The sequence below is a fragment of the Papilio xuthus genome, unplaced genomic scaffold (genome assembly GCF_000836235.2).
Source record: "Papilio xuthus unplaced genomic scaffold, Pxut_1.1 DF826159.1, whole genome shotgun sequence".
Classification (NCBI taxonomy): domain Eukaryota; kingdom Metazoa; phylum Arthropoda; class Insecta; order Lepidoptera; family Papilionidae; genus Papilio; species Papilio xuthus.
The window spans coordinates 3,508,543-3,535,056 of NW_013532490.1; the positions used below are offsets into that span (position 1 = coordinate 3,508,543).

The 26,514-nt window shown below is 33.8% G+C and overlaps 1 protein-coding gene across 2 annotated transcripts; it reads left to right on the top strand.

The window, feature by feature from the left end:
• The first annotated feature begins 1,134 nt into the window (after positions 1 to 1,134).
• Positions 1,135 to 25,948, top strand: anne (polyamine-transporting ATPase anne boleyn). Of its 2 annotated transcripts, XM_013319341.1 has the most exons (20): positions 1,135 to 1,256; positions 15,385 to 15,462; positions 17,188 to 17,355; positions 17,796 to 17,866; positions 18,168 to 18,277; positions 18,983 to 19,145; positions 19,585 to 19,789; positions 20,118 to 20,304; positions 20,853 to 20,988; positions 21,516 to 21,681; positions 21,891 to 22,091; positions 22,439 to 22,639; positions 22,883 to 23,008; positions 23,192 to 23,345; positions 23,451 to 23,572; positions 23,862 to 23,979; positions 24,105 to 24,238; positions 24,344 to 24,514; positions 24,736 to 24,862; positions 24,959 to 25,948. In XM_013319341.1, the coding sequence occupies exons 2-20, from the start codon at positions 15,415 to 15,417 to the stop codon at positions 25,903 to 25,905; spliced, it is 3,555 nt and encodes a 1,184-aa protein (XP_013174795.1). In that variant the 5' UTR covers positions 1,135 to 1,256; positions 15,385 to 15,414; the 3' UTR covers positions 25,906 to 25,948. The 2 variants fall into 2 exon arrangements, with proteins under 2 accessions (XP_013174795.1, XP_013174794.1); XM_013319340.1 differs by lacking the exons at positions 1,135 to 1,256; positions 15,385 to 15,462 and adding an exon at positions 15,645 to 16,122.
• The last annotated feature ends 566 nt before the right edge of the window (positions 25,949 to 26,514 follow it).

Genomic DNA, 26,514 nt, shown 5'->3' on the forward strand with positions numbered 1-26,514 from the left:
TACACAATTTTCTTACAAGTAATTTAAATTTCAACACAGGTACTTTACCCCAAAATGATGCCTCCTAAGCTCATTATTTTTCCTTGTTAAGGAATCTATAGGTTACACATCTATGGAGAATAGTAATAACAAAAGAGTTAATATGCGGAATCTTTAGGTTCATGATAATTTTATGAATTTATTTGAGAAGTAAAATTTAATATTGTATTCTATTTTTACATTACATTATATTTAACATGACTTTTACATTTGCAATGTTTTGATAGGAAAAGTTTGGATTAGGGGACTATTTGGAGCATCGGCATTGCAGTTGGCGCTTGACAGGATCATATTTTACATATCCAGGTACGATCTCCGCTATATAGTAATGCGTTCATCGAATTTCATGATAACATCCATCCGACATTATTACTGTAATTACAAATCACATACAACTGCATAGAAATTCAAAGATATGTGTGAAGTCAACCAACCCTCACTGGCTCTGCGTTGTTGAATAAAACCTAGTCACATTCTTGAAGGTAGGCTCCGAGCTCCTCAGTGGAATATAGTGTGTCCGTATAGTGAGCTTGATGATGACGATTTGTTTTGCTTCAATGCATATTGTCTTAGCAATTTAGCAATTTTCTAAATATTTTACCAACAGATAGGAGCTAATCTCTTTCCAGTGCTATTCTATTTCTCCCGACGAGAGTGGCACTACTACTCCAGTTCTATCAGAAAATATGAGCTATCAAATAAACAAACTGGAACAAATAAGCATTTATTATAGTTGGGATATTTTGTTGCTGAACTAAACAATAATGGTATTATTACGAAAGCAATGAGCATTATGTTGCGTTCTTAAAATATGTTCGCTTTAGTCAGAAGATTAAATTAAAGTTGCAATTAACGAGATTGTTTTATTTTTCCAAATTGTTTTCCCTCAAATAATACTTTCAAACGTCAAAAAGGAAACTGACAGATAGATTTTTTTAGGTTGGTAGCAACGTAGACTTTTTCATAATATTGCTAACATTGAAAATGTCAATTTTTATTCTCCGTTTGTGTATCTAATTAGTCAAGAGTCCCGTCTCTTATTTTATATACTCTTTGTTGACGAAGCTTCAGTTCACTTCTAGTTCAGTTGCGACTTTGGTGGCGCGCGCATCGCTCCGCTGTCAAATTGGCGCAGTAAATGCGCGCGCGTTTTTGTTCTGTTTAATTTCTCAGTGGTGAATGTTTTTGTGATACAATACAAGGATATTTTAAAAAAGGTACTGTACCATTTAATATGTTTTATTTTTAGTTGTATTAAAATATTAACTTTTGCAGAATATTCAGCCTAGAGTTTATAAACTTGTTGCGATGTAATCAAGGGCATTGATATAAAAAATGTAATAGTTTCATTTCAACGACGGTTACTTTGAGTTATTTAAATATTAGGTTTTAAGTAAATTCAGTAAATCTACCAGTTTTAAATTGAAAACAATCTCTACCTACCTGTAGAGTTTATTCATGGTTGATTATTAAGAAGCTAGGTTAGGTTGTTCTATGAAGATTATATTAATCGTTTTTGACATTTTTACAAAAACTTGTTCGTTTCTTCCACATTTGTATATTAATAAACTCGCCGATGAGCGTATTGCTATTTTAAAATCTTTATTTTGTAAATAAACTTTTACTTAGTTGTTCGTATTAATTCATTTCGACTTTTTGTTGAAAGAATACATAAGAAAGAGTGAAGTGAAATTGTATGTAGATAGCGAAGTTGTAAGGTAGATTAAGAAAAGGTTGCATTGTATGTATACTCCGCAAGTCGTACACGAGTAACCATGTTCATTTACGTATATTGTTATTAGGCTAATGTATATTTGGGATGTTTAATTTTTTCCTGACTGGTAATGACTTTCGGAGTTATGTAAGTGTGTTTTAATGTTGGTTTGCGTGTTTATTTGTATGTCAATTCTATAATGACATGTGTTGCCAAACGGTTTAACCAATTTTGTGAAGTGTCATTGGTATTCTTCCACGGAGTGTCCACCTTATGACAGTCCTGTGTTTGGTTCAAATTCTTCCGATACATAGAAATAGGGACTGGTAAATGCAATTTTAATAAAATAATCTATTCTATTATATATTAATACTTATCAATATTCTATTCTGATTCATTGGTAGATATTTAGGTATTGTTAATATCAAGTATTGTCGTGCACTCGTGTTAATTTGCGCGTAATTTGCGTATTTATTTCCTTGTAATTCTTTAAAAAAAAAACAAATATTTTTTTTATCTGTGAAACTTGTAGTAAACTGGTTAAATGTCGCTCTGTTGGATATTTGCTTATACAATTTACACTCTTACGAACCACACGTAGGCAGATTTGATCGACAGACAATATTAGAACATTCATGCTTGAAATATTTCTATATCTTTTTCAATAATAGTTAAATGCGTTCTTCAATTAAGACTTTCCAATGAATTTAGGGAAATTGCACATAACCTTTGATCAACAGATCGAATGCTTTAGAATTTATTTACAGTTGAGAACGTTTATTACCTACCCACTTCGATTAAGGGGATTTCACTTCTGTACGATTTTCGATCTTAAGTGGGACGAGAATTTAATTCTTTGGGTATGCATTCTTTACAAGTTCGATCAAAAAAAAACTGATCACTAAAAGTCTCTCTCAAACTCGAACAAAACCATAAATACTGTGGCCCAATCCGCTAAGGGAGAACCATAAACAGAAATATTGAATGGAAATCAATAAAATCCTCCAATTCCTTTCACTGTTATTTTACAGCATCCTCCAACAAAATATTTAAAAAAAACGATTGATATATTTATTATGTCCGAATTTTCGTTCGCGGGGAATTGAGCAAAAAACACTTTATTAGTAGCCTATGTATGTGTTCTTCCGGGCGCTATTATTTATGCCAAATTCAGCGATATTCATGCAGCCGTTCTGGAGATACGTTCTAACAAACATCGATCCAAATATTCGCAATTATTATATTAGGAAGAAGTAAGATTTCTCACAGATCCGTTTATCCTTTTTCGATTGAACTGCGAGCATCAATCAACACTTCTGCGTTTATAAGAAAGAGTAAGAGGTTTGTTTGTTTCAATACTGTCAATGATCTTTTCAGTTCAATGTCATGTCGTGATATATATTTTTAAATCTTCTGTATTCTTACGTATTTAGTATTTGATTGTCAAGGTCATTGTTTGCAAAAAAGTCAACGTACGTTCATACATGTTGTTCCATTGTCGAACCGAACATATTCTCACCCTCTCATTATCCCAATAAACAACAGAGATGGCAACAGTTTTAATACAAAATGTAATTTTACGGTTAATTTGACATGCAAACAATTCCGTTTTTCACCAAAAAACATCAATATTTGTGCAACTCATTAAATACCAATTTGGCATTGTTTTCGGAATGGTTACATTACTGATTGTATGAAAACGTTTAAGTTAAAGAATTGGAGGTAATGAACTAACGACTTAACTTTGTTATTTTGTAATTACATGACACATTCACTACATTTTTTTAAATTTGTTAACAATATTAGAATGATTTTGTTTCTATTTGTTATTTTAATTTATATATTCCACTTGTGTCTAGCCGCAGCGAACCTTATTTATCGCTATAGCGATAGCGAACGTCGTTGTGGAATCTCTTCGGAGCGAATGCACTTTGTTTAGGGGGCAGCTATTTAGTAGAAAATGTGTCTTAAAGTTGGTATCTACAACTAAGTTTACTTGTTTTATAAATGTTTTTTTACGATTCTATAACGTGTCAAAAATTAAACGCATAACTAACTTTATAACTATAATAATTATAAAATATGTACACTTTCGTCTAGCCTGACGTCAGATTAATTGTTTTCTTATTAACTAGGCATTGTTGTTTTACGTCAGTGATTTTTGATATGGTGATCTGAACGATTTTGGTTAACAAGCGCGCATTTTGAACGAGTCAATGCTTATAATCACGTTTAGCTACGAATATAAAGTAAGCCTAAAGTGATATTCATTTTATTATGCTACCTTTATCTTGACACTAGCATTGCAAATTCTGAACACGATTGATATAGTTCACGCTCAATTGCTGCTCGATTTTCAAGAATTAACAAACTTGCAGGACGAGTCGGTGGCACTGAACGTGTTAAGTACGTTTTTACAATAAAAGGTGGCAAAGAGTAAGCTGAAAGCAGATGCGTTGCCTACCTTTACAAAGAAGGTTACTCATAGTAATTTTTCGATATCTTGGCGGCCCTTAATTTCGCCCGAGTGTTGCGTAGAACACAATTTTAGGTGTTCTCGGGGGAAGGCATCGCCGATGACCTTGGGTTGCCAAGATATTTGAAAATAATTATACAAAAGAGTCTATAGGTCCCTATATGTCCTTACCCCCGCCATAGACAATTCCATTACCATTTTTCTCTTATAATAATATAATATAAAGATATATAAGGTGGTAGAGGCTGTCGAGGACTAGAATTTAGCTCCGTCATATATGTATCTCCTTTACATGTTTCTGACAAACACAATGCAAACACAATGTTGATGTTATTATTTAAATTCCTTACTTACTCGATATCAGATTGAGATACGGTATGTAATTGTTGTGCAAACATTGAGACGATAACATTTTTCCTTGCGCTAATTGTTGAATGTTTTAACTCGAACAATTTCAACACAGTAACACTATCTAAAGCTACAACTTAGAATTACTATTATTCAAATATCTGATACAAAGGTCTTCTATTGGTAGAAATAATTCATAATCAAAGAACTTTTTTTTTATTATTGTAGATTAATAACAGCATGATGCACATCTTCTCCATACTGAATTTAATTCCTCCGTTCGTCCAATTTTCTTGAATAGGGTACAAAGTTTTCCTTTGGGATAATTAATACTGTCAAATCTTGATAAGCTAGGATCCAAGGAATCGCGATGTTTTGTTTCTCTTACCCGGGTTATCCCAGGTATAAATTCTTTATATTCATTTAATTTCCATAGTTCCTGATACATCTAGTCTAATGAAAATTATTTTATTTAAGTTTAAATCTTCTTTATACAACTAAACCGAACTGTTTAAACTAGACTTTTTCAAAATATTAGTCGCCTATGATAACAATTTAGTCTCTGATAAAAACTAGTAGTTTATATAACATTATCTGGCAACTGTCTATGGTCTAATCTCTATTTAATCATGCCTAGATTTAGCAATAACTTTCCCCATTTGACTAGTTTCATTTCATTTTAGAGAAATGTTGTACAAATTTGCTATCTCTGTTGTTTCTAAATAAAATGAAGGGGATGACAATATGTTTTGTACATGTTTTTCGGCAATGGAAACCCAGTTAAAGAGATAAATGAATTGTGTCAATCTAAACGCACGTGCACACCGATGTACGAGTCGTGAAGTCGTGAATACTAATTATGTTTGAATCCAATATTGCAACCTTGATTTGCACAAAATAAGGTTAAGGTTGTCTGTTTAATACACTGTTTTAAATCCGATTTTAGAATTATTTGAATACTAGTTGTCGCACGAGACTCAGTCCGCGCGTAATTAAAATGAAGAAGAGTGTATGTGTTCTTCTAGACTATGTTCTACATCTATGCCAAATTTCAGCGAGATCCGTTAAGCGGTTCTAGAGATATGTTTAACAAACATTCATCCATCCATACATATAAACTTTCGCATGTCAAATATTAGTAGGTTTCTTGTCCAAAGTCTCACGAAATATGTACGTTTTATTTTCACTAAATGTTACACCTCTCCTTGCGATTTGATACATAATACTAGCACTTACTACTACTAACTATATACATAATACTAGCTCTTTACTATATCCTTAAGAAGTATAAATGCATTTAGATAAAGCGTATGCAAATGTCAGTCTATTTCTACATATGTAACGAATTGTTTCAGAAACAACTAAATTATATGTAATTTTATTCTTAACAGTGCAGGCTTGTGACGAACTTAACCTTCACAATTGTTACATTTGCAATTACTTACCCGACCGTTTTGTTTTAAACAAAAAAAACCAGACATTGTCAAAATTACTGGATGACTGCTCTCGCAGATCGAAGTACAGACGAAAAGTGAGATGGAAAGATGTGCTCAAAGACAAGATTGACTTCTAAGTCTGATAGAAAGATGTCTTTTAGAATTTTTTACCAAGTCAAGTGTCAGGTTAGTTAGTGAGGGGGGACATAAACGTTGATATTTTAATAAGGCTTGTGTTGCGCTGATACACCGGCATAGTGTCGGATTTTATTCCTAACAGTAAGAACCAAGGAAAGCAGGACCCTAATATTTGGAAATTAGTTAGAGAGTTACTGGTGACTGAATGGAATTGGTTATTATTGAGTTAACAGCTTTTTTGCCAAAATATCTATTCTACCGTACCTATATATAAAATATTAAGTAATAAGTTTAGGTTATAAGTAGGGAGTTATGCGTTCTCTTGTGTCGCTAACACCCACTTTGCGTCAGTTTACCAGCGGAAAAAGTACAAATCGCTAAGGAAATGTTACTACGTAAATAAACATAGTACGATATGGTATGTGATTAGTGTTAGTCGAGGTTACTGAACTGTTTAGAGTTATGAAACTAAGAGAACGTGAACAGATATCGCAGTAAATGTTATTATGCAAGCAGCTTCCAACTAAGTATACGTATGACCTGACAATGTTTATATCGAGTAACTGTATTTTAAGTGTATTGTTAGTGTGAGTACATTCGTACTTTTGACCCCTACCCTCACTTGGGTTTTTTACACTAAAATCCCCGTTTAAAACATGTTGTTCTCTGTTTTTTGTCACTGGTAATCACAGGGATGTCGATATGTCTTACTCGTAGGTCGCTTTCGATTAGAGGAGGCCACTAATAGTATGTTATTCATATATCCTTAGGTACAGTGACGGTTTTAGTTCAAAGTCCTAGCCGTTGCGGTTAACAGGGTTATGTGAAAATGTAAATCGTAGATCTGTGACGCCCTTCTGCTCACCGCCCTGGGCGGTCGCCCAACCGCGGCCTATCCTAACGCCGTCATTGTTAGGAATGTAAAATGTAGTTACAGTTATTACAGTATTTTAAATGTCGATTGTTTGGTGGCAATGTTGCAATTTGTTCCATAATTTAAATGCATTACGCCTACCTAAGATGCAAGAGTTCGACATCCTACTGCAGTTGTTCTCGTATGGAAAATAAACCTTAACACTTAAGACTAAGGTATGATATTGTATGATATTGAATTTTGCCGTTATGAAAGTCATATGTGTTCATTGGAGCTAGATACATAAGTACCTGAATATGTATGTGCATTTTGCATCTGTAGAGATAAACAGACGAGGTATCATTTTATCGATATACAGTATATTGCTTATAGAGCATCGGTGGCTCAGGGGTCAAGCACTTGACTTGCAATCTGCAGGTCCCGGGTTCGAATCCCGCCATGTATCAATGTGTTTTTCGATTAACATATGTACATTTATCCGACGTTCTTACGGTGAAGGAAAACATCGTGATGCAACCTGCACATATCTGAGAAGAAATTCAAAGATATGTGTGAAGTCAACCAACCCGCACTTGGCCAGCGTGGTTGACTATGGCCTAATCACTCTTAACTTAGGGTAAGCTCCGAGCCCCTCGGTGGGGACATATAGTGAGCTGATGATGATGATATCATTGTATTTTTAAAAAGTCCAAAGTCCACACTAAAATCGTGCATTGGAATTAAATAACATCTATAATAAGTTTTACATAATGTAACCATATTCGATGTGATAGAGATTTAAAAGACGTCAACTTTCACTTATATCTATTCTTTCATGTTAATTTGTTTGCGAATAATTTAATGTTACCAATCGTTTACTATTATATAACTCGTTAAAAAAAAATCAAAAATACAGCTCAAATTCAAATGTATTCTCCTAATTAAAGACAAGATTAATTTATGATTCATTTATCATCATTCAGATGTAATTTAACATTTGACGTCATCGTATTTTGTCGTCACGAAAAACGAAGACATATTGTGTTATATAAGTTAATAGTTATGCAAATACTTCATTCAAAATACTTAGCTATTATTGTACATTTTCTTAACATAAAAGAGAGAAAAGGAAAACATCCATTACCTTCCTCAAAGATGTTTATAATTGTAACGCATTACTGTGGTTTCCACTGTTGTAACACCTATACAAAATGTATTATCATCTCTCTTATTCCCTTGTAAAATATGGAGATAAAAATATGGTTTTATATTAAATTTCGACAATGAAAACTCACTATACTAAATAGGCTTGCGTCTTAATTATTACAGCTCTTGCTGTACTTTCTTTTAGCAAAGAGTAATAAAGTACAGACACTTTTACTGTACAGTGTAATGAAAACAGAGACATCAAATCTGTATTATAGGGTATTGTAATATGGATATGTGTCACGGTGAACATAATTGAAAAATCCCGTGCCAAATGGTCGCACGGTGGCAGACGGGTGAATAGGGGACCTTGGCTCCCCCACATTGGTTTCGGCTGTCGTTGATTTATTGCAAATTTATTGACATTATCTGTCTGTTCCTAAACGTAGAACTGAATGGGAAAACACCCTTGAAAGACAATTATGAATGGGCACGTATTGGAACAATAACTTGTATATTTACGTTCTCATAAAAGAGCCTCACGTGTTATAAACTTAGTTTATCTTATGTGCGACTTATTTATCAACTAACTGTCCCTCGCGACTTTACCAAGCGGTATTAAAAATAAATATAGTACAACAAATAGCCTATGTATTCTTCCTATATGTTATACATCTATGCCAAATTACAGAGATATCGATGCAGACGTTCCGGAGTTACCTCCAAACATCCATCTAAACATTCGCATTCATAATATTAGTAAGATTAATTTAAAAGTTATTGTGGCATATGGTATTTAAGAGCATTCATAGGTTTTGTTTTTTTTTGATATTCAGTCAAAAATTAAAAAAAAAAAGACTTGTCAAAGGAATTGATTATAATGTCTCATGACTTTATTTCGTTTAACAGACAGACACTGCCTCGTTAAAAATAGTATGCAAAACAAAAAAATTAAAGTCGACACTAAATCATCTAAAATAGTTGTGGTACAAGTTTTTTATACAAATTGTTATCCGAATTAAATGATACTACTTACTAATCTTACTTCTTACTAATATTATAAATGTGAATGTTTAGATGGAGGGATGGATGGATGTTTGTTTGAAGGTATCTTCAGAACGGTTCAACAGATCTCCATGATTTTTGGCAGGGATGTAGAACTTAATGTGGAAGAACACACAGGCTTTTAATTAAGTTTTTTTTTCAATTCCGCGCGGAAAAAGTCGCGGGCGACAGCTAGTTGTACTATAAATGCTATTGTTTAGATGGATGGATGGAGGGATGGTTGTTTGAAGGTATCTTGAAAACGGCTGTATGGATCTCACCGAAATTTGACATAGATGTAGAACATAGTCTGAAGGAACACATAGGCTAATTAAGTTTTTTACCACGCGGAAAAAGTCGTAGGCGACAGTTATTTTATAAATTTAATTCCAGTTATAATCGTAGTGACCTTCGGTAAATTCTCGCTGTTTGTGTAAATGGCATTTATATATAATGAGGTTGTATGAAAAGCAGAAGCACAATAATTGTAAATAGTAAACGTTCCGCTGGTGATTTCAATACAACATTAAACCTTTGTAAATAAACCGCTAAGTAACAATAAGTTTTGTTAGCACAAACGTTTGCAAAGTATCCAACATTTAGGCCAACCAGCGCATTTCATTTCAGTGAAGCGGGTTTCAAACTTTATAGCTGTTCCGAATTTCACACGAGGGACCACAGACGTCAGTTATAAATATCAGAGGGACTATAGACTATATTCCATAGACTATTGTTTATCATGATAAGATATCCTGGGACAAGCGTAAATTTTAGCTAGAAATAATCTTACTCATCATAAATACGAATGTTCGGATGGATTTTTGTTTGAAGGTATCTCCATAACGACTGAACGGATCCCGCTAAATTTGACATAAGTGTAGAACATAGTCTGGAAGAACACATAGGCTAATAACTAAGTTTTTTTTTATTAATCGCGGACGGAGTCGTGGACGACGTAGTAATAAACATATATATGAAATAAATGCTAGACAATCCCCTTTTGTTTAAAATTAACAGACATGTAAATGGGTTTTATATACCATTGTTATATTTTATTGGTTGTAGAATAAGGGGCAAAATATAATATTTACATTGTTTAAAAGGAAACTGCGTTCGGACTCAAAGTATGCCAACACAGGTTAAAGGTTCAAAAACCGTAATTATATAAACGACTCTTAACGAAATACATTTCACAAGCAGGTTGTATTTTTATATCCTATGTTTACAAAATGAATATTTCATTTTATTATATTATTTTTAAATTAATCTAATACAAATTTAAATGAGATAAAGTTCACAGAAGTTACTACTTAGAGTTCATAATATTAAGCACTAGCGACGTGACGGTAGGGCGAGGTTGGACGCCCGCACAGGGTGTCAGGAGTTTGAGAGGTTCCCTAAGACACCCTGTCTTTGGATGATTTCTTCCGATACCAGAAAAAAAGGGGGCACCGGAAAAACTGGCCCATGGCGCCGGAAATGATTAAACCGGCCCTGCAATAAACCTACTTTCACACTTTTTACTTTAAACGAATATCCGGCTCACCCGGTCCAATACCGCGACGATACAAAAGACACTCGTGAAGTGATGTATTTCCGGGTTCCGTCTGATGAGTGTGTGTCGGAGATTAATTCTAATCTTATATGCTAGCCTATTTCTACCTTAACTTAACCTATTTCTGTGAGCCTGAACCTATGAGCGAACCGTTATTTTCAGCACGTTTTACAAAAATTACCACCATTGTAATAATTTATAATTTTGTTTGTTTGTGCACTTATTACGTTGTAGTATTGTACGTACCAGTTTGGTTTATTAAATTGCTATAAAAACATAATATTTATATTTTGTTAGAAGTAAAAAAAAAGGATGTCAATATGCTTCAGTTTAAATCTTTCGAAAATGGAATCTCACGGTAAGATTCAACGAAAACTCTTCATTTAAGGAGATTTTATTAATTTTAATATTGTATCAAGTTAGCTCAATCACAAACCAGTACTGTTACAAGGACGACTGGGATTGTCGACCTCCTTTTATTCAAATATATTATTAATATATCGCCAATAAAATAAACAGGCTTATAAACATCTGCAAACCACAAATTAATAAGTTTTGAGAAACGAAAGCCATATATTGTGTAAAGAAATAAATTACACAATCTTGGTATCGCAGAGTTGGATTAACTTTAAATACGACTAGACCTAAAAAAATTCAAAGATTTAGTGACCGTTTTATTATCAACGTGTTGTATAATTCTTCATGAAAATACTGACAAATAGTTTGAGTTATCTATGTGGATCTAATAGGGTCTAGAAATTTTATTATTTCCTAGTAGTTTATTTATTTTACATTTCATCGATTCTCTAGGGTAGGGACCGTAGTCTGTCTGACGAGGCCCTTGTGCAGTACGACGAATAAATATGTCCTATATTTATATAATAACGGCCATTGCATACTTAATGCTGTTCTAAAATTGTATTAAAATTTGCTTTCCATCCATCTGTTTTGCAAAGATTCCTTTGAAAAACATACATTCCGGTTGTGTTCACGGCACAACTCACGTGTGTTAATTACGCAAAGATAAGAAACGTCCTAACTATTAACTCGTCACTATCTGCAATGTGTCATTAACTTATTAAAATAAACAGCATTAAACATGGCTGTATCAAATATACTGTAATTACCGCAAAATATTTGTACAGCATTTTAAATAAAATACATCAAAATTCCAACTAAAATTTCAAGCTATTTTATTTAGTAAGGCGTTTTTAAATAATTAACTAAAAACTTTACCCCTGTTTCAATCGAGGGAAAAACACAATACGGATCATGAAGGTTCAAGCTTATATCGAGCCGCAGTGGTTACCCTTCTAAATCCTAGAATTCGTTAAGTCAAATACTAACGGAATGGCCCCTAAAATTAAACTTGACGTGTGTTGCCACTACCGATGAGCTTGTAAAAACATATATTTTGAGTTTGTTTTTGTCGTGTGTTGACAGTGAAAACTCAGGGTTATCTTTGAAACTAAAGACAAAGGTAAACCGGTGTAGCGGTTTTATAAATCTAATAAAACATTAGAGTCAAGGTATACATGTTATCTTTATTATGAATATTGCAATCTCTGCTTTATTTGGTTAAACAAAGCGGTAAATCTCGTATTAATCCTGTGACGAGTTTATTAACATGAACTTCCACTGATAAATGAGACTAAATAGTATTCTTGTAAAGGCGTTTTAAGAAGTGAGAACTTACTGTAAACATGGCACTTAAAATCTGCAATTTTCTGCATGACAATTTTTTTTAATTTTTATATTAAAAACTTTTTTTTGTGATTATTAATTATAACTCCAAAAAGTACAAAAAATTGTTCATTTAAACGATAAATTAGTAGAAAAGTAAAAGAAATAGTGTGATATACCAAATTTATTTTACACTTATACATAGATTCTTAATTATATCAACATTATAAAAATTAATTCACATAACAGATTTGAGTAACTAGCGTTTGACCAAAATCCCACCCGATTTTGGACCACAATCCTACGCGGAAAAGTGATAGATGGTATAGTTCATTCCAAATATCATGTCGGCCCAAGGACATACGCAGTTCCCTGAAACACCTATTCTGCACAGCCACTCAAGAGAAGTTAAGAGTCGCCAAGATATCTGCAAAGCACTATTCACTATTATTGATAACTTATCAATTTTAAGAGCATACTTAAAATAAAGTTTTAAAATTGCTTGGCAGGCATTTTCCTCTATATTGGTTTTTTAACAACTGTTTTGGTTGGAATGTATGTAATTCAAAGTTTTAAAGTTACACAGCACAGAATGTTAAAAGAGAACAAGATATTCTGGTTTATATTTGGATGCAGTAACATAATTTTTATATAAACCTATTTTAAATAACCAGAGAAAATTGCAATTGCATATTTACAGGGAAGTGGCCATGATTTTGAAGGTTGAAATTCATTTATTCACCACAACAAAATATTATCATTTTTCCTCAAACTTTTTGCATTAATTCAAGTTTATTAAAACTTAATAATTGTAAAAAAAATCTTAATTTTAGCGTTTATTTTTCTAAAGGAGCATAATTCAATAATTTCTCAATTAAATCGACATGTCCCAACAGCATTCTCCTGCAGCAATATCTCTTCAAGCCGAGAGCGTCAAGTGCATCACTGGAACAAACATATAACATTAAGACATTTTTTTTTAAATTTATTTAACAATACAATTTTGAATACAAATAAACATATATTTAAATAGCATTAAATAGTACAATATGTCCTGTGAGTTCATTTTAACACATTAAATGCCAACACTTTCATATGGAAACATTGAAGTGTGTCGAAGTTGACTGACAAAAATGAGTTCTATATTCAAGAGGACAGTGGTAGAGCCCGCTTTAACATCTTCGCACGAATTGGCCCGGCTCGTCCGGTGAAATACCACGACCACACAGAAGACAGGCGTGAAGTGGAAGCAATTCCTTGTTTCGTCAGATGAGTGTGAGTCCCGGAGTCCTAATTTAGTCCTCTTTCCCTTCCCACCTTTTTTCCTAAGGAAGGAAAGGATGGGAAGTGGAAGTGGACTTTCCAGGTGAGAGGATGCATGGAAAGGGAATATATTTTCTTTCTGTGCATCCTCTTCTCCGTCGATTAAAGGTAGGTAAAGTAATAAAAGTAGGTCTATGGGCAACGGTCACTTCGCTATATTAGCGATATTAGGTGGCCGCTCACTTGTTTGCCACCTTATGATATAAAAAAAGAACACAAACCAAAACTATTGCATATTCATATTGCACTAATTTTTTCTCACAGCAGCCTCACAATATACAATGATTTAGCTGCTAAATATAAATTTGGGTCAGAAAATACAGCATAATCTTTTGTCAGGAGAAATTACTTTTCCAACAACTTCATACAATAACATTGTAACCAAAAACAATTTTTACTATGGTCTTGTTAATAAACCATAGCAAGAGGTAAAGCATGGAAATACAATTAAAACATTAGAATAACTCGCAATAATTATTAATGATTAATTTGAAACTGTGTTACATGCCTTATCTACATGAGACACACAACATTTTATTTAAATCTTTACTACCTTTTATATACTCCATCGTTTACAACATTGTAAAACAAATATGTCTTCTTAAATCGCTCATTAAATATTTTCAAAGAATTTAAGATAAAGGCCATAAAATTTTACTATACATTTGATGTCATAGAATTTAGACTTGCGGGTGAATAATTATCATGTTTATTCTAATTACTTAGTAAATAAATTAATCAGAAAAAATACTGAAATAAACTCAAAGCATATCAACTTGACATGTTTTCTAGGAGGCTTACATATTTTTTTGCTAATATTTTTATAATGTACTTTCATTGTGTCTGCCTACCCATCTGGATTACGGGTGTATGTTATACTGTTGTATTTCTCTAACATTGTATATTACTGATGTGCTAATACATATACAAGCAAATTTAAAATTTGTTTCATTTAATTTTATTCATTTGACATTTTAAATATGGACAAAAGCATCAAAGAAATAATTTGACCCACTTTAAGCAATACATACCCTTCTGTATATTCAGCTTGTAATAGTCCGAGATATGCCTCCCATTTGTTGCCAATCACCTTCCCACACGTAAAACATCGCACTGGGATAATCATTTTGACAATGATAACCTAAAAACCATTTCAAAATTAATAATCATAATGAAAAGTTTTAGGACATAACATTGAAAGAAATTTATTCCTATAAATATCTTCCACATTATCATTGTCATACAACCTATATAAAAACTAATAAATGTAAATAAATATTAAAAAACACTAATGTGGAGGTTATCTTTTCCTAATATGTATATGCTCGTAGAAACAACGGTGGTTGTTTATTTGTACACAACACGGCATACCTTAAGTAAAAAATTGTGTCCAAGATCTATTTGTAATATTCTATGTCTTAATTATAATTTTATTTGAAACTCAATCGCAAGCACAAGCTCCAATATTTATAATAAATCATATGACAGCTGACAATCGAATGAACCAGAATGAATGAATGACAAATGTTTACAGTCACAGATAAATAATTTTTTGTCGGATTTTTTTACAGATTATACCAAAGCAAATTTTTTGCAAAAAATCAATAACGACTTTATTTTCTCTTTCAGATCCACTGGTTTGATATTTAAGGAGATATAATGACATTAAATGTTGAACAACACATAACAGTCGATGACAATCATATGGTAATTTTCGATACTTTTATTATGAAAACTAGATATACTTAAATTAAAATATATTTTTCCAACATCTCATCAAAAAAATGATATGCAGAAAGTTTGACAGCTATTACAAGTAGTTACATACTCTATGTGAATCTAAACAACTGCCCTTGGCTGCCATTGGTTGCGTATTTGACTTTAGTATTTTACTTTTTATTAATCTTCGTAACCTTTGTAAAATGCTTATTAAGTGATATTTATATTCATTTCCGAAGCCATTAATTATGTGGTGTTACAAGATTCAGTTATGATTACTTACGAAAAACAAAGAACCTTTTTTATTGTAACATAAAAGTGTGAAATGTAAATATAAACAATTTTTTCAATTACCCTTTATATTCCTTATATTGTATGTTGATCTCCCTGTAATATGTTCGTAGAACATATTCAGTTCTTTGTGTTCCTAATCTTGTGAACTAATGAAGTCATCAATATGGTAGCTTAACAAAGTAGTATTCCAATATCAATACCAAAGTAGTGTGTCATAAATTTAATACAATGATGGATTCTGAAGACGATATTCAACCTCTCATACGATACGAACAAGGGACTACAAGGGGGTCCTTACATACCATATTGAACTTTTCAGAACAGTCAATAAACACTGATCCCCACTTTGACCAGGTAAAAAAATATTTTTGTTCTAATGGTCTACTAATATTCTAAATTGCCGTTTTACAAGATTACAGATTTTTTTTTTGTTAGAGTTTCATTAATCCACCCCCTCAACTACATTATTCTACCTTTACAAGAATATTTAGCAAAGAGACCCATCTGTTCAGCTCTTAATGGCCAGGATTCACCATGACAAATAAAATAATTTTTTCAATAGACAACAAGGTGTATTTTTAAGCAATTTTTGCTCTGTTACCGCCCACTGATATGGAATATTGAATAAGCTAACGCTTCACCACTATCCCACCTGATGTTAAGTGATAATGTGGTCAAAAGATACTACCCACGAGCTTAGTAAATGCCTATTTCCTGGTTTATTAAAGGGTTCACCATTTATTAAGTTAACATCATTAAGTTTATATAGCTTTGTAAGTTATGGTTTAATATATGTTGCATGATTAATTTATAACTTCCCGTCAATTCACTGTATTACCAGTATTCTTATCTGTTATGTATTACAATGAAATATTGTGTTAAAACATTAGCCAATTGATGTTATCAGTAATTTGTAATTATTATTAGTGACTATAAGCAAGAATTTCTGATTCTTATATAAATTTTTAATTTAAAACTAGAGCTTTATGTACTAGCTATTGCCCGCAACTCCATCTGGGCGGTATTAAAAAAGCTTAATTAGTACCCTATGTGTTATTCCAGACTGTTATATGCTAATTTTCAGCTAGATCCATACAGCCGTTCTGGAGTTTCAAACAAACATCCATCTATCCAAACATTCGCATTTATAATATTAGTTAGATTGGTACAGTTTTTTAAACATTTCAAACATTCTAGACATTGGAGGTGTGAATGTTTGTGTAGAAAAAATTTTTAGGGATGTGATAAACACAAAAATCACATTTGCAATGTATACTAATGATTTCTATTACCAAAACCTGTTAGTAAAATACATTATCGCTGGATTTTTAAAAAGAAACATGCCAATTTTTTACAAGTTTTGGATGGTAAATGTTAAGTTCAGTACTTTTAAAGAAATGTCTTTCTACTTTATTTTAGGTTGTACATGGGTACAGGAAAAGCAGATGGCGGACATTTCTAGTGTATATATTCACAATATTAACATTTGGGATACCAGCATTAGTGTTTCACTGGTACCCAAGATGGTATCTCTATGTTACTTCGGAAAGATGCTGCTTTCAATTGGCAGAGCAAGTTATTGTAGTGGTATGATTTGTTATATATCTAACTAACTGTCGACCGCGAGTTCGTCCGCGCGGTATTAAAGAAAAGAGTGTTTACAGACAGACAGATGGACAACTAAGTGATCCTATAAGGGTTCCATTATTTTCCTTTCGAGGTATGGAACACTAAAAACTAAATTTGTAGCCTATATGTTCTATCAGACTATCTTTAACATCTATGCCAAATTTCAGCGACACCCATACAACCTTTCAAGAGATAACTTCAAACAAACATCCATCCATCTAAACATTTGCATTTATAATATTACTAAGATAGTAAGACATATTCAGTGACTACAATTATCATAGTTTAAAGTGATCCTATTAGATTATTATCTTGTTCAATATCATATTTATGGTTTGATGTTAATTTTTTTTTGTTTATTAAGTGTTGCCGATGTTATTAATAAGTTATTCTTACAGGAAACCTATCAGAAGAAATGCAAAAGTTATTACATACATAAAATTCTGGTTAAAGTAATTGCAGATGCAAGGTAAATATTGATTATTTTTTTTTTCATAAATATCTGAGAACATGGAAAACTTTGATGTTAGAAAGATGTTATCATTTGTTCTTTACATCTGCTTAAAGTTCTAAATACTGATTGGAGATAAATATTAGAAAAAAAAATGTTATAATAATATAAGATAGAATTTTCTCATAATATTGCTGTTATATTATTATATAATAGTATAATATATAAATTGTAATGAAAAATACTAATAATCAAGAAGCGACAGTTTTAGTTTACTATGTATGAAGTAAAAGATTTAAAAAAATTCTGTTTGTTCCAGCGGTTTGATAAATGAAGGTTTTCAAGAAGAGATTGGTGGTGAAAAGGGAACTTTGGATAGCGCAGATGATTTGTACACTCCAATACATTTGGATGACGGAACTACTTTAAGTAAGTTTTGTAAATAGCATTTTTCATTTTGTAAATTAATGACATAGTGTCGGTGGCTTAGGGGTCAAACACTTGACTTGCAATCTGCAGGTCCCGGGTTCGAATCCCGCCATGTACCAATGTGTTTTTCTATTTCCGCTTTACATGTGAACATTTATCCGACGTTCTTACGGTGAAAGAAAACATCGTGATGCAACCTGCATATATCTGAGATGAAAATTCAAAGATATGTGTTAAGTCAACCCGCACTTGGCCAGCATGGTTGACTATGACCTGATCACCCTTAACTTAGGGAAGGCTGCGGGCCCCTCGGAATATAAAGAGTCCATCTTACTTCTTACTAATATAAATGCAATTGTTTAGATTTATGGATGGATGGATGTTTGTTATAAAGTATCTTCATGATTTTATGTATGTCGCAGAAATTTGCCATTGATGTATTATATAACACAACCTGAAAGATTACTAAGAATGTTTTATTATTATACCATGCCGACGGAGTCGCGGTTTACAGCTAGTATTAAAAATATTTCATTTCTATCCTAATAAAGCATATAAACATCATTTAAAAACCTATTTTTTCACCTTAGTTTTAGAGAAGCGGAATATTCTAGATGTATTTCTAATTAAAATAATCTGGTCGATTAGAGAAGCTTAGTCACCTGTAACTTTTTAAACTTATTATTCCTCTATTGTTTATTGCAGATGTCCAAAGCTATCGTTACTTCCGTCACAAGAAGCAGATATTAGTATGGGAGACGACGCGCGCTGCGTGGGTAAGGCTCGCAGGCCTCGAGAGTGGCGCCACTTGTTCGCAGTTACACGCGATGGCGACACGAGCGCCAAGTGCAGATCGACGACTGCGAATGTAAGTAAAAACAATATACGTACATGCACGTTCGCAAGTGCGTATACGATGTGTACGTGCCTTTTTGAACAATGTAGAATGCATAGTATATAATACTAGCAGTGATTCGCGACTTCGTCAGTGCAGAATTTTAAATACTCTGTTATATTTCCTCATGCATCAACTTCCTTCACGAGATTAATCAGAACAAACGCGGCCTTGCGGACATCTAGAGAGACAGACATAAAATGCAAAAATTAGTTTTCCGTTCATGCAAACAATATGAAACTTGTTTTCCATATTACATACAGACACTTCATTTTTATTAATATGAATGCAGTTATATGTACGAATTCCTTTGTAATGCTTGAAAACATCTATCATCTTACATGTTTTTTTTTTTTACTTAAAATCAATTCGTTTTTTTTATGATTTTGTAATAATTATTCTATGTTTTCAGGCTAAATATATATGGTCTGAACGAAATAAAGGTTCCTGTACAATCAATAATGACCCTAGTAGTACTAGAAGTGTTCAATCCATTCTACGTGTTTCAATTATTCACAATAGCGGTGTGGTTAGCTGAGCCTTATTACTATTACTGTATTGCTGTTGTACTGATGTCTACGTTTGGTGTTGCCACATCTGTTATACAAACTCATAAGGTTAGTGTTGCTATTTGTAATTTTATTTTTAATAAACTGACGTCGAAAAAGCAAGAAGTACATGATTCATGAATCATGTATTTGTGTGATTTAAAGTATCTGCTTCATTATACCTTATAGTTTGATATAAAGCCAATTAAATTCAGGCTTAAGTAAAGTCATATTATAAAGCTAGAATCCATGACAGGGATATTTTCCTCGCTTATAGAGGTTTCTTGCTAATCCAGACTCGACATATGTTTGAAATTAGGTATTTTAGGATTTTCCCTACTCTCTTTTTGTAATATATATTTTTAATCGTGTTCTTTCGTTTAAATTATGTGATTAGAATCAAAAGACGCTCCGTGCGACAGTAGAAGCCCACGACACAGTTCAGCTGTGGGGAGAGCGGTCAGTAGACAGCAGGTCCTTGAGTCCTGGTGATGTACTGGTGCTGCCACCTAACGGATGTATCCTGCACTGCGATGCTGTGCTGCTGACCGGCTCCGCTATACTCAATGAGAGCATGCTTACTGGTAAATACTTAAAATTGCCTCAAGATGTTGGCATTAAAAGCCTTTTTCCACTAACCGACTAGCCTTAAGACTTTACCGGCATATTCAATAGGAAATTAGCTACTTATTGCTTCCTGAAAAAAGGTCTTAAGTCATTCCTGTATTGTTTAAATTATTCTATAACTAGTTGGCGCGGCATTAAAAAAAAACATAGTAAGGAGCCTATGTGTTCTTCCAGACTATGTTTTACATCTGTGCCAAATTTTATCTAGATCCATACAGCCGTTCTGCAGATACCTTCTTGAAAACATCCATCCAAACATTCTCATTATGACTAAGATAGTTACAGATTTTGGTGATGTCAATAAATAATTGTTAAAATATAAAAAGCCATTCATATATTAGTTCAGATTCACCTCAGAGTTATTTTGTAAGGCAAAAAAAATGTCATAACTTATTATTCGTCATAATTTTAATCTTAACACATTGACATCCACAACAATATTTTCCTATTCAAGTGGCAAGCCAATAGCATTGAATGTGTTAAAATGTGATATGTTTTGTTTCAGGTGAATCAGTACCGGTGACAAAGACAGCACTACAACGTATCGACAGACCGTTCGATCACAAGGAACACGCGGCTAGTATCATATTCTGCGGAACCAAAGTTATACAAACACGATACTATAATAATGAACCTGTCAGGTAAAAACACAATTTATAAGAATTAATAGCCTTTTTTTATAAAATAGGAGATTTTTTTTGTAAATTTACTAATATTTCTTTTACCATTCCAACTAAGCTCTGGGCTTGTGCTAGGATATGGTTTATGACAATATTCGAATGGCGGGATTCGAACCCCCGACCACGTGATCGGAAATCTGTACCCTTAACCATTAGGCTATTGACGCTTAAATAGCCTTTTAAACAAGTATACGGTTTCCAATATGAATTTAAATTAAGTTAAAATCCTTAGTTAGAAATCAGAATGTGGTTATTTCAAAAAACCACAGGATGCTATAAAATAAATATTACAAGAATTCAACTGATTCTACTCATACAACAACTCAGCCTTTTTATTTTAGTAAAACCATCTAAAAAAATAAATATCTGTAGAAAAATTTCTAAATTTCAACTACAGGATGTTCTATAAATTTTAAATCATGAATATTAGTCTTAAATATTATTTAATTATAAGATAACTTTTGCAATGTACTCATGATTCTCTACAGAGCATTAGTACTCCGGACAGGGTACAATACGAGCAAAGGGCAGTTGGTACGGAGCATCCTGTACCCCGTGCCTGCTGACTTCAAGTTTGACAGAGATTCATACAAGTTTATCTTCATACTAGCCTGCATCTCTATTTTGGGCTTATGCTATACTGTTGCACTTAAGGTAAATAAAAATATATAAAGATAAGTTTGAGTATATTTGAAAAAAAAAACAGATTTCATCATCAAACATGTTTGATATTTTATTTGATGACCTTTTAATCGTGATTATTACGAATAACGTTAATAATCCAATTTTTAAGGTTGCTATTTTAAAATCTGTGCTTCTAATCGTGGATTGTATGTATTTGGTTGTTACTATTTTTTTTTCAGGCGTCTCGTTCAATAACAGTAAAAGACGTGGTGATAAAAGCGTTAGATATAATAACAATAGTGGTGCCCCCCGCGCTGCCGGCCGCCATGACAGTGGGGCGGCTGTACGCGGTGTCGCGGCTGCGGCGCGCGCGCATCGCCTGCCTCAACACGCGCGCTGTCAACGTCTCCGGCTCGCTAGACTGCATGTGCTTTGACAAGGTAACAACAGGGGAGGAGACATCTACGTGTTAGTAATTATAGTATACATTTACTCTCTTTCTTGAAGTGCTTCTTTACCAAAGGTTAGCATTTTTTTATCTATCTTCGGCGAAACTAAACATTTGTTCTTTAAAAAATTGCGACTTACTTTTTTGATTAATGGAAGGTTTATTTCATAGTAATTGAACACAATAATTATTGCTAATATATTTTCCTAATCGGACAATTGCTATTGACTCGAGTCGAGTTGAATTCCATACGGAAAAATGACAATGGCATTGTGGCAAATGGCAAAATGACATTACCATCCCAAAAAATGTGATTATAGAAGCTTCTATTCTTTCTAGACGGGAACACTTACAGAAGATGGGCTTGACATGTGGGGCGTAGTGGCTGTTAGCGCAGCCTCAGCTCCACCGAGGCTTGGTCGACCGCAGAGAGACCCCAGGCAACTCAATGATCTGCACGACCTTAAAATAGGCATGGCCACCTGCCACAGCCTGACACTGCTTAATGGGGAACTGGCTGGTGATCCGTTGGACCTTAAAGTGAGTCGTAAACAACATTCAGACTTGACTATTTTTATCATCGATATTTTAGATATTGTTAAAAATTATTCTACTGCGATCTATGGTTTAGCTCACCATAACTTGTTTTTTTTATATGTTTAGGTAGAAAATGGTACAAAATCAATTAAAGTACTAATTCTAATTAAATTTTTAGATATTAATATGATTTTTTGGCAGATAAAATAGAGAACGATAAAAGGTTACTTTCTTAATTGTTTCCAGATGTTTGAATCAACTGGATGGACGTTAGAAGAGCCTGATGTACCGGAACTGTCGAACTATGAGATCCTGACCCCAACTATTGTTAGACCTAAGAAAACTGCCAATATCAATGTTGATGACATTCATGTGAGTACATTTACAATCTCTTAAAACACTAGTGGTCGACCGCGACTTTGTCAGCGCAGAAATAAAAAAGTATCCTATAATACGCCCGCGTGCATCGGCTAAAGTCTATGACATATTTTTTTGATATTACATACAGACACTATAATTTAATTAATATTTATACGTTATGTATTAATATTTCAGATGCCACTCGAGGTGGGCATAGTCCAGCAGTACCAGTTCGTGTCATCTCTACAGCGGTCTGCTGTGGCAGTGCGGCTGCTGGGCGAGGACGTGCTGCGTGTCTACTGCAAGGGCGCTCCGGAGACGCTGCGCACGCTCTGCCGACCAGATACCGGTGCGTATACGCGTATACGTACCGTGTATACAGACGTACGCGTACGTACACGTAAATAGAGCAAAAAGCTGAAATTTGGCTCTGAATCGTTAATTTTTGTTACAGTACCTGAGAATCTGAATGAAATCCTGAGTTCGTACGCGGAGAAAGGCTACCGCGTGATCGCCATGTCTACAAAGATAATGGAGGTGACCTTCAAGCAGCTGCAGAAGATGACCAGGGATGAGGTAATGGAATATTTTATAGAAAAAATCTCGCATGGTGACATTTAGTTTAGATATGAATTAAAATTCTACAATTAAGTCGTTAATTGTTCACGAAGCCAGCCCCTTAGTGTAACTTTAGTATTGAGATGTTCATGTAATTGTAAAACGAAGAATGCGGTGATACGTAGACTCTGAGTGTGGTAGTCAGGGACGTTATTTAAAATCCAATATGGCGGCAAAGATGGCGGTCAAGTTAGTGTTAGTTTACTACCCTCTTATTTAATTATTCTAATGAATTTCTTGTTGTCAGATTGAGTGTGATTTGGAGTTTTTGGGGCTGGTGATTATGGAGAACCGGCTGAAGGCGGCAACAACAGGCATTATACGGGAACTAAAAGAGGCTAACATACACGTCGTTATGATTACTGGTCAGTATGTTATTCTATTGTGCCTAGCTTCATTTTGAACAGTGATATGTGATTGGTTTTCTGTTTTCTCATGGATAGAATACAGTTAGTCATTATTTTATATTAACCATTTTATTGCCTTGCAGGTGACAACGTGCACACAGCGGTGAGCGTGGCGAAGGAGTGCGGCGTGCTGCAGAGTGGCGAGCGCGTCGTGCATCTAGTGCCGCATTCTGACGAACGCGGTGTCACTCTTTACTGCGAAAGCACTCTGCATGGAGTCAGTTTTTCACAAATTATCATTAGATGGCGCTGGCACAAATTTAAATACACTATTGAGAGTGACAAAATTGAATAAACATTTTTAAACTAATAATGTTTTCAGGTTCCAGTTGGTCGGAAGACGTCTCTGGAGCAGGTATGTTCGTGGCGCAGCGAGGACAGCGGGCGGGGCTCGTGGCGTGGCTCGGGCTCCACTGGGGACTCCGTTCCCGACGTCGAAGCACCTCTTGTCATGCCCAATTACAAGATCGTCATGACTGGAGATGCTTGGAAGGTACACTTTGGAATTTTTATCATTTATTTTTTATTGTGTAATATAAGTATTCTCCCAGCGGTGTGAAGTGTGTTGCAATAAATCTAGTCTAAATCTAGTATCCATCGGAATTACCACGATACGATATTCTAACGTCCATAACTCAAAAACTACATTATACTCTTAGCTTCTCCGTATATATCAAGTTCCTGCCAGAATATTCTAGACGTGGAATTTTTTAGATCCTGCGAGAGCGGTACGCGTCCCTAGTGCCGCGCGTGGTGTCCCGCGGTGCCGTGTTCGCACGCATGACGGCGGACCAGAAGCAGCAGCTCATTGTGGAATACCAAGCGCTTGGATATTATGTTGGTCAGTATATATATCAAATATCTTTGAGTTTCAAGGTCGTTTGTGCGCTGTGCATTTTTACATTTAATATTGTGTTGTGTACAAAATATACTTCAGGAATGTGTGGTGACGGCGCCAACGACTGTGGGGCACTTCGGGCTGCACATACTGGCATCTCACTGTCGGAGCTGGAGAGCAGTGTGGCTGCGCCCTTCACCTCCTCCCAGCCTGACGTCACCTGTGTCACCCACGTGCTGCGGGAAGGTCGCGCCGCCCTCAGCACCAGCTTCGGAGTCTTCAAATTCATGATAGCCTACTCCCTCACTGAATTCCTCTCAGTCGCGTTCCTCTACTATTTCGACTCTAATCTCACAGATTTCCAATATCTTTTCATAGATGTCGCACTAATCGTGAACTTCGCGTTCTTCTTCGGTATGACAGAAGCACACACTGGAAGACTTTGTAAAATACCTCCACTGACTTCTTTATTAGGTTTTGCTCCCTTAGTTTCTTTGATAGGTCAAATGACATTGATAGCGGTGATTCAGTATTTGAGTTATCTCGCTATGACGCAGTTTCCGTGGTACGTCCGCCATACTTACGAAGGTGATAATGCGAACGAATGTTGGGAGAATTACGCGATATATACTGTGTCAATGTTCCAATATATTATATTAGCGATAGTTTTCAGTCATGGCGCCCCCTACCGTCGCTCGGTGATAACCAACAGACATTTGATGATAAGTGTGGTTATAATGACAGTTGTTTGTGCATATTTAACAATATCGCCCGCAAAATGGCTGTCGGAATTCTTCCAATTAAAAATGCCTAAAGATAATTTAATGGGTTACATTGTATTGGCATTGGCTTCGTTTAATTTTGTTATCGCTTTGTTCTTCGAGAGAGTTATTGTACAATTCTTTATGGAGACTAAAGAGGTGATACCGAAATGTTTGAAAGAAAAGAAAATAATGAAAACTCCACATTTAATGATAAAACGACAGTTAACGGATACTGATTATTTGGACTGTGATAGTATTATAGCAACAGACGCGGGCAGTTGATTGTATTTGACTAGCTAAAGTTTAATTTAGATTATTGACGAATTTATATGCATTTAATGCATTTTACAGTACGATTCAATTCTTTATATTATTTAGAGATTATTATATGAATAATAAAAATAAATATTTTATTGAAGACAATTTAGAAAAAAAATTCTTAATGTATTTTTTTAACCGATTATCATTTATTTAGTAAAATGTACTAAATATATTTTGATTTTTATATCAGTATTTAGAATCAATGTATTTTATATTAGTTTAATTATCTCATTTTTTATAATTTTTTTGTTATTTTATGAAATATTTTATATTAGATTTAAGAATATTGTGATAAGTTTACAAAATAGATGTGATAAGTGACCTAATAGAAATATCATTTAACATTCCGATAAAAAAGTGGTAAATAAGGTTTTTTTGTGTGCATTTTATATAATTTTGGAATAATTAATCGAATCTGAATATAATTATGTGAAGAGAATTGAAAAGTATTATGTCGTTTAACGGCACTCGACTTCAATGAAAATGACGTATGTTTGTTACATACAAAATATTAAAATGTGTGTTATAAAGGACTGTTTTTTATTTTTTATTTTAAGCAGATTTTTTAGT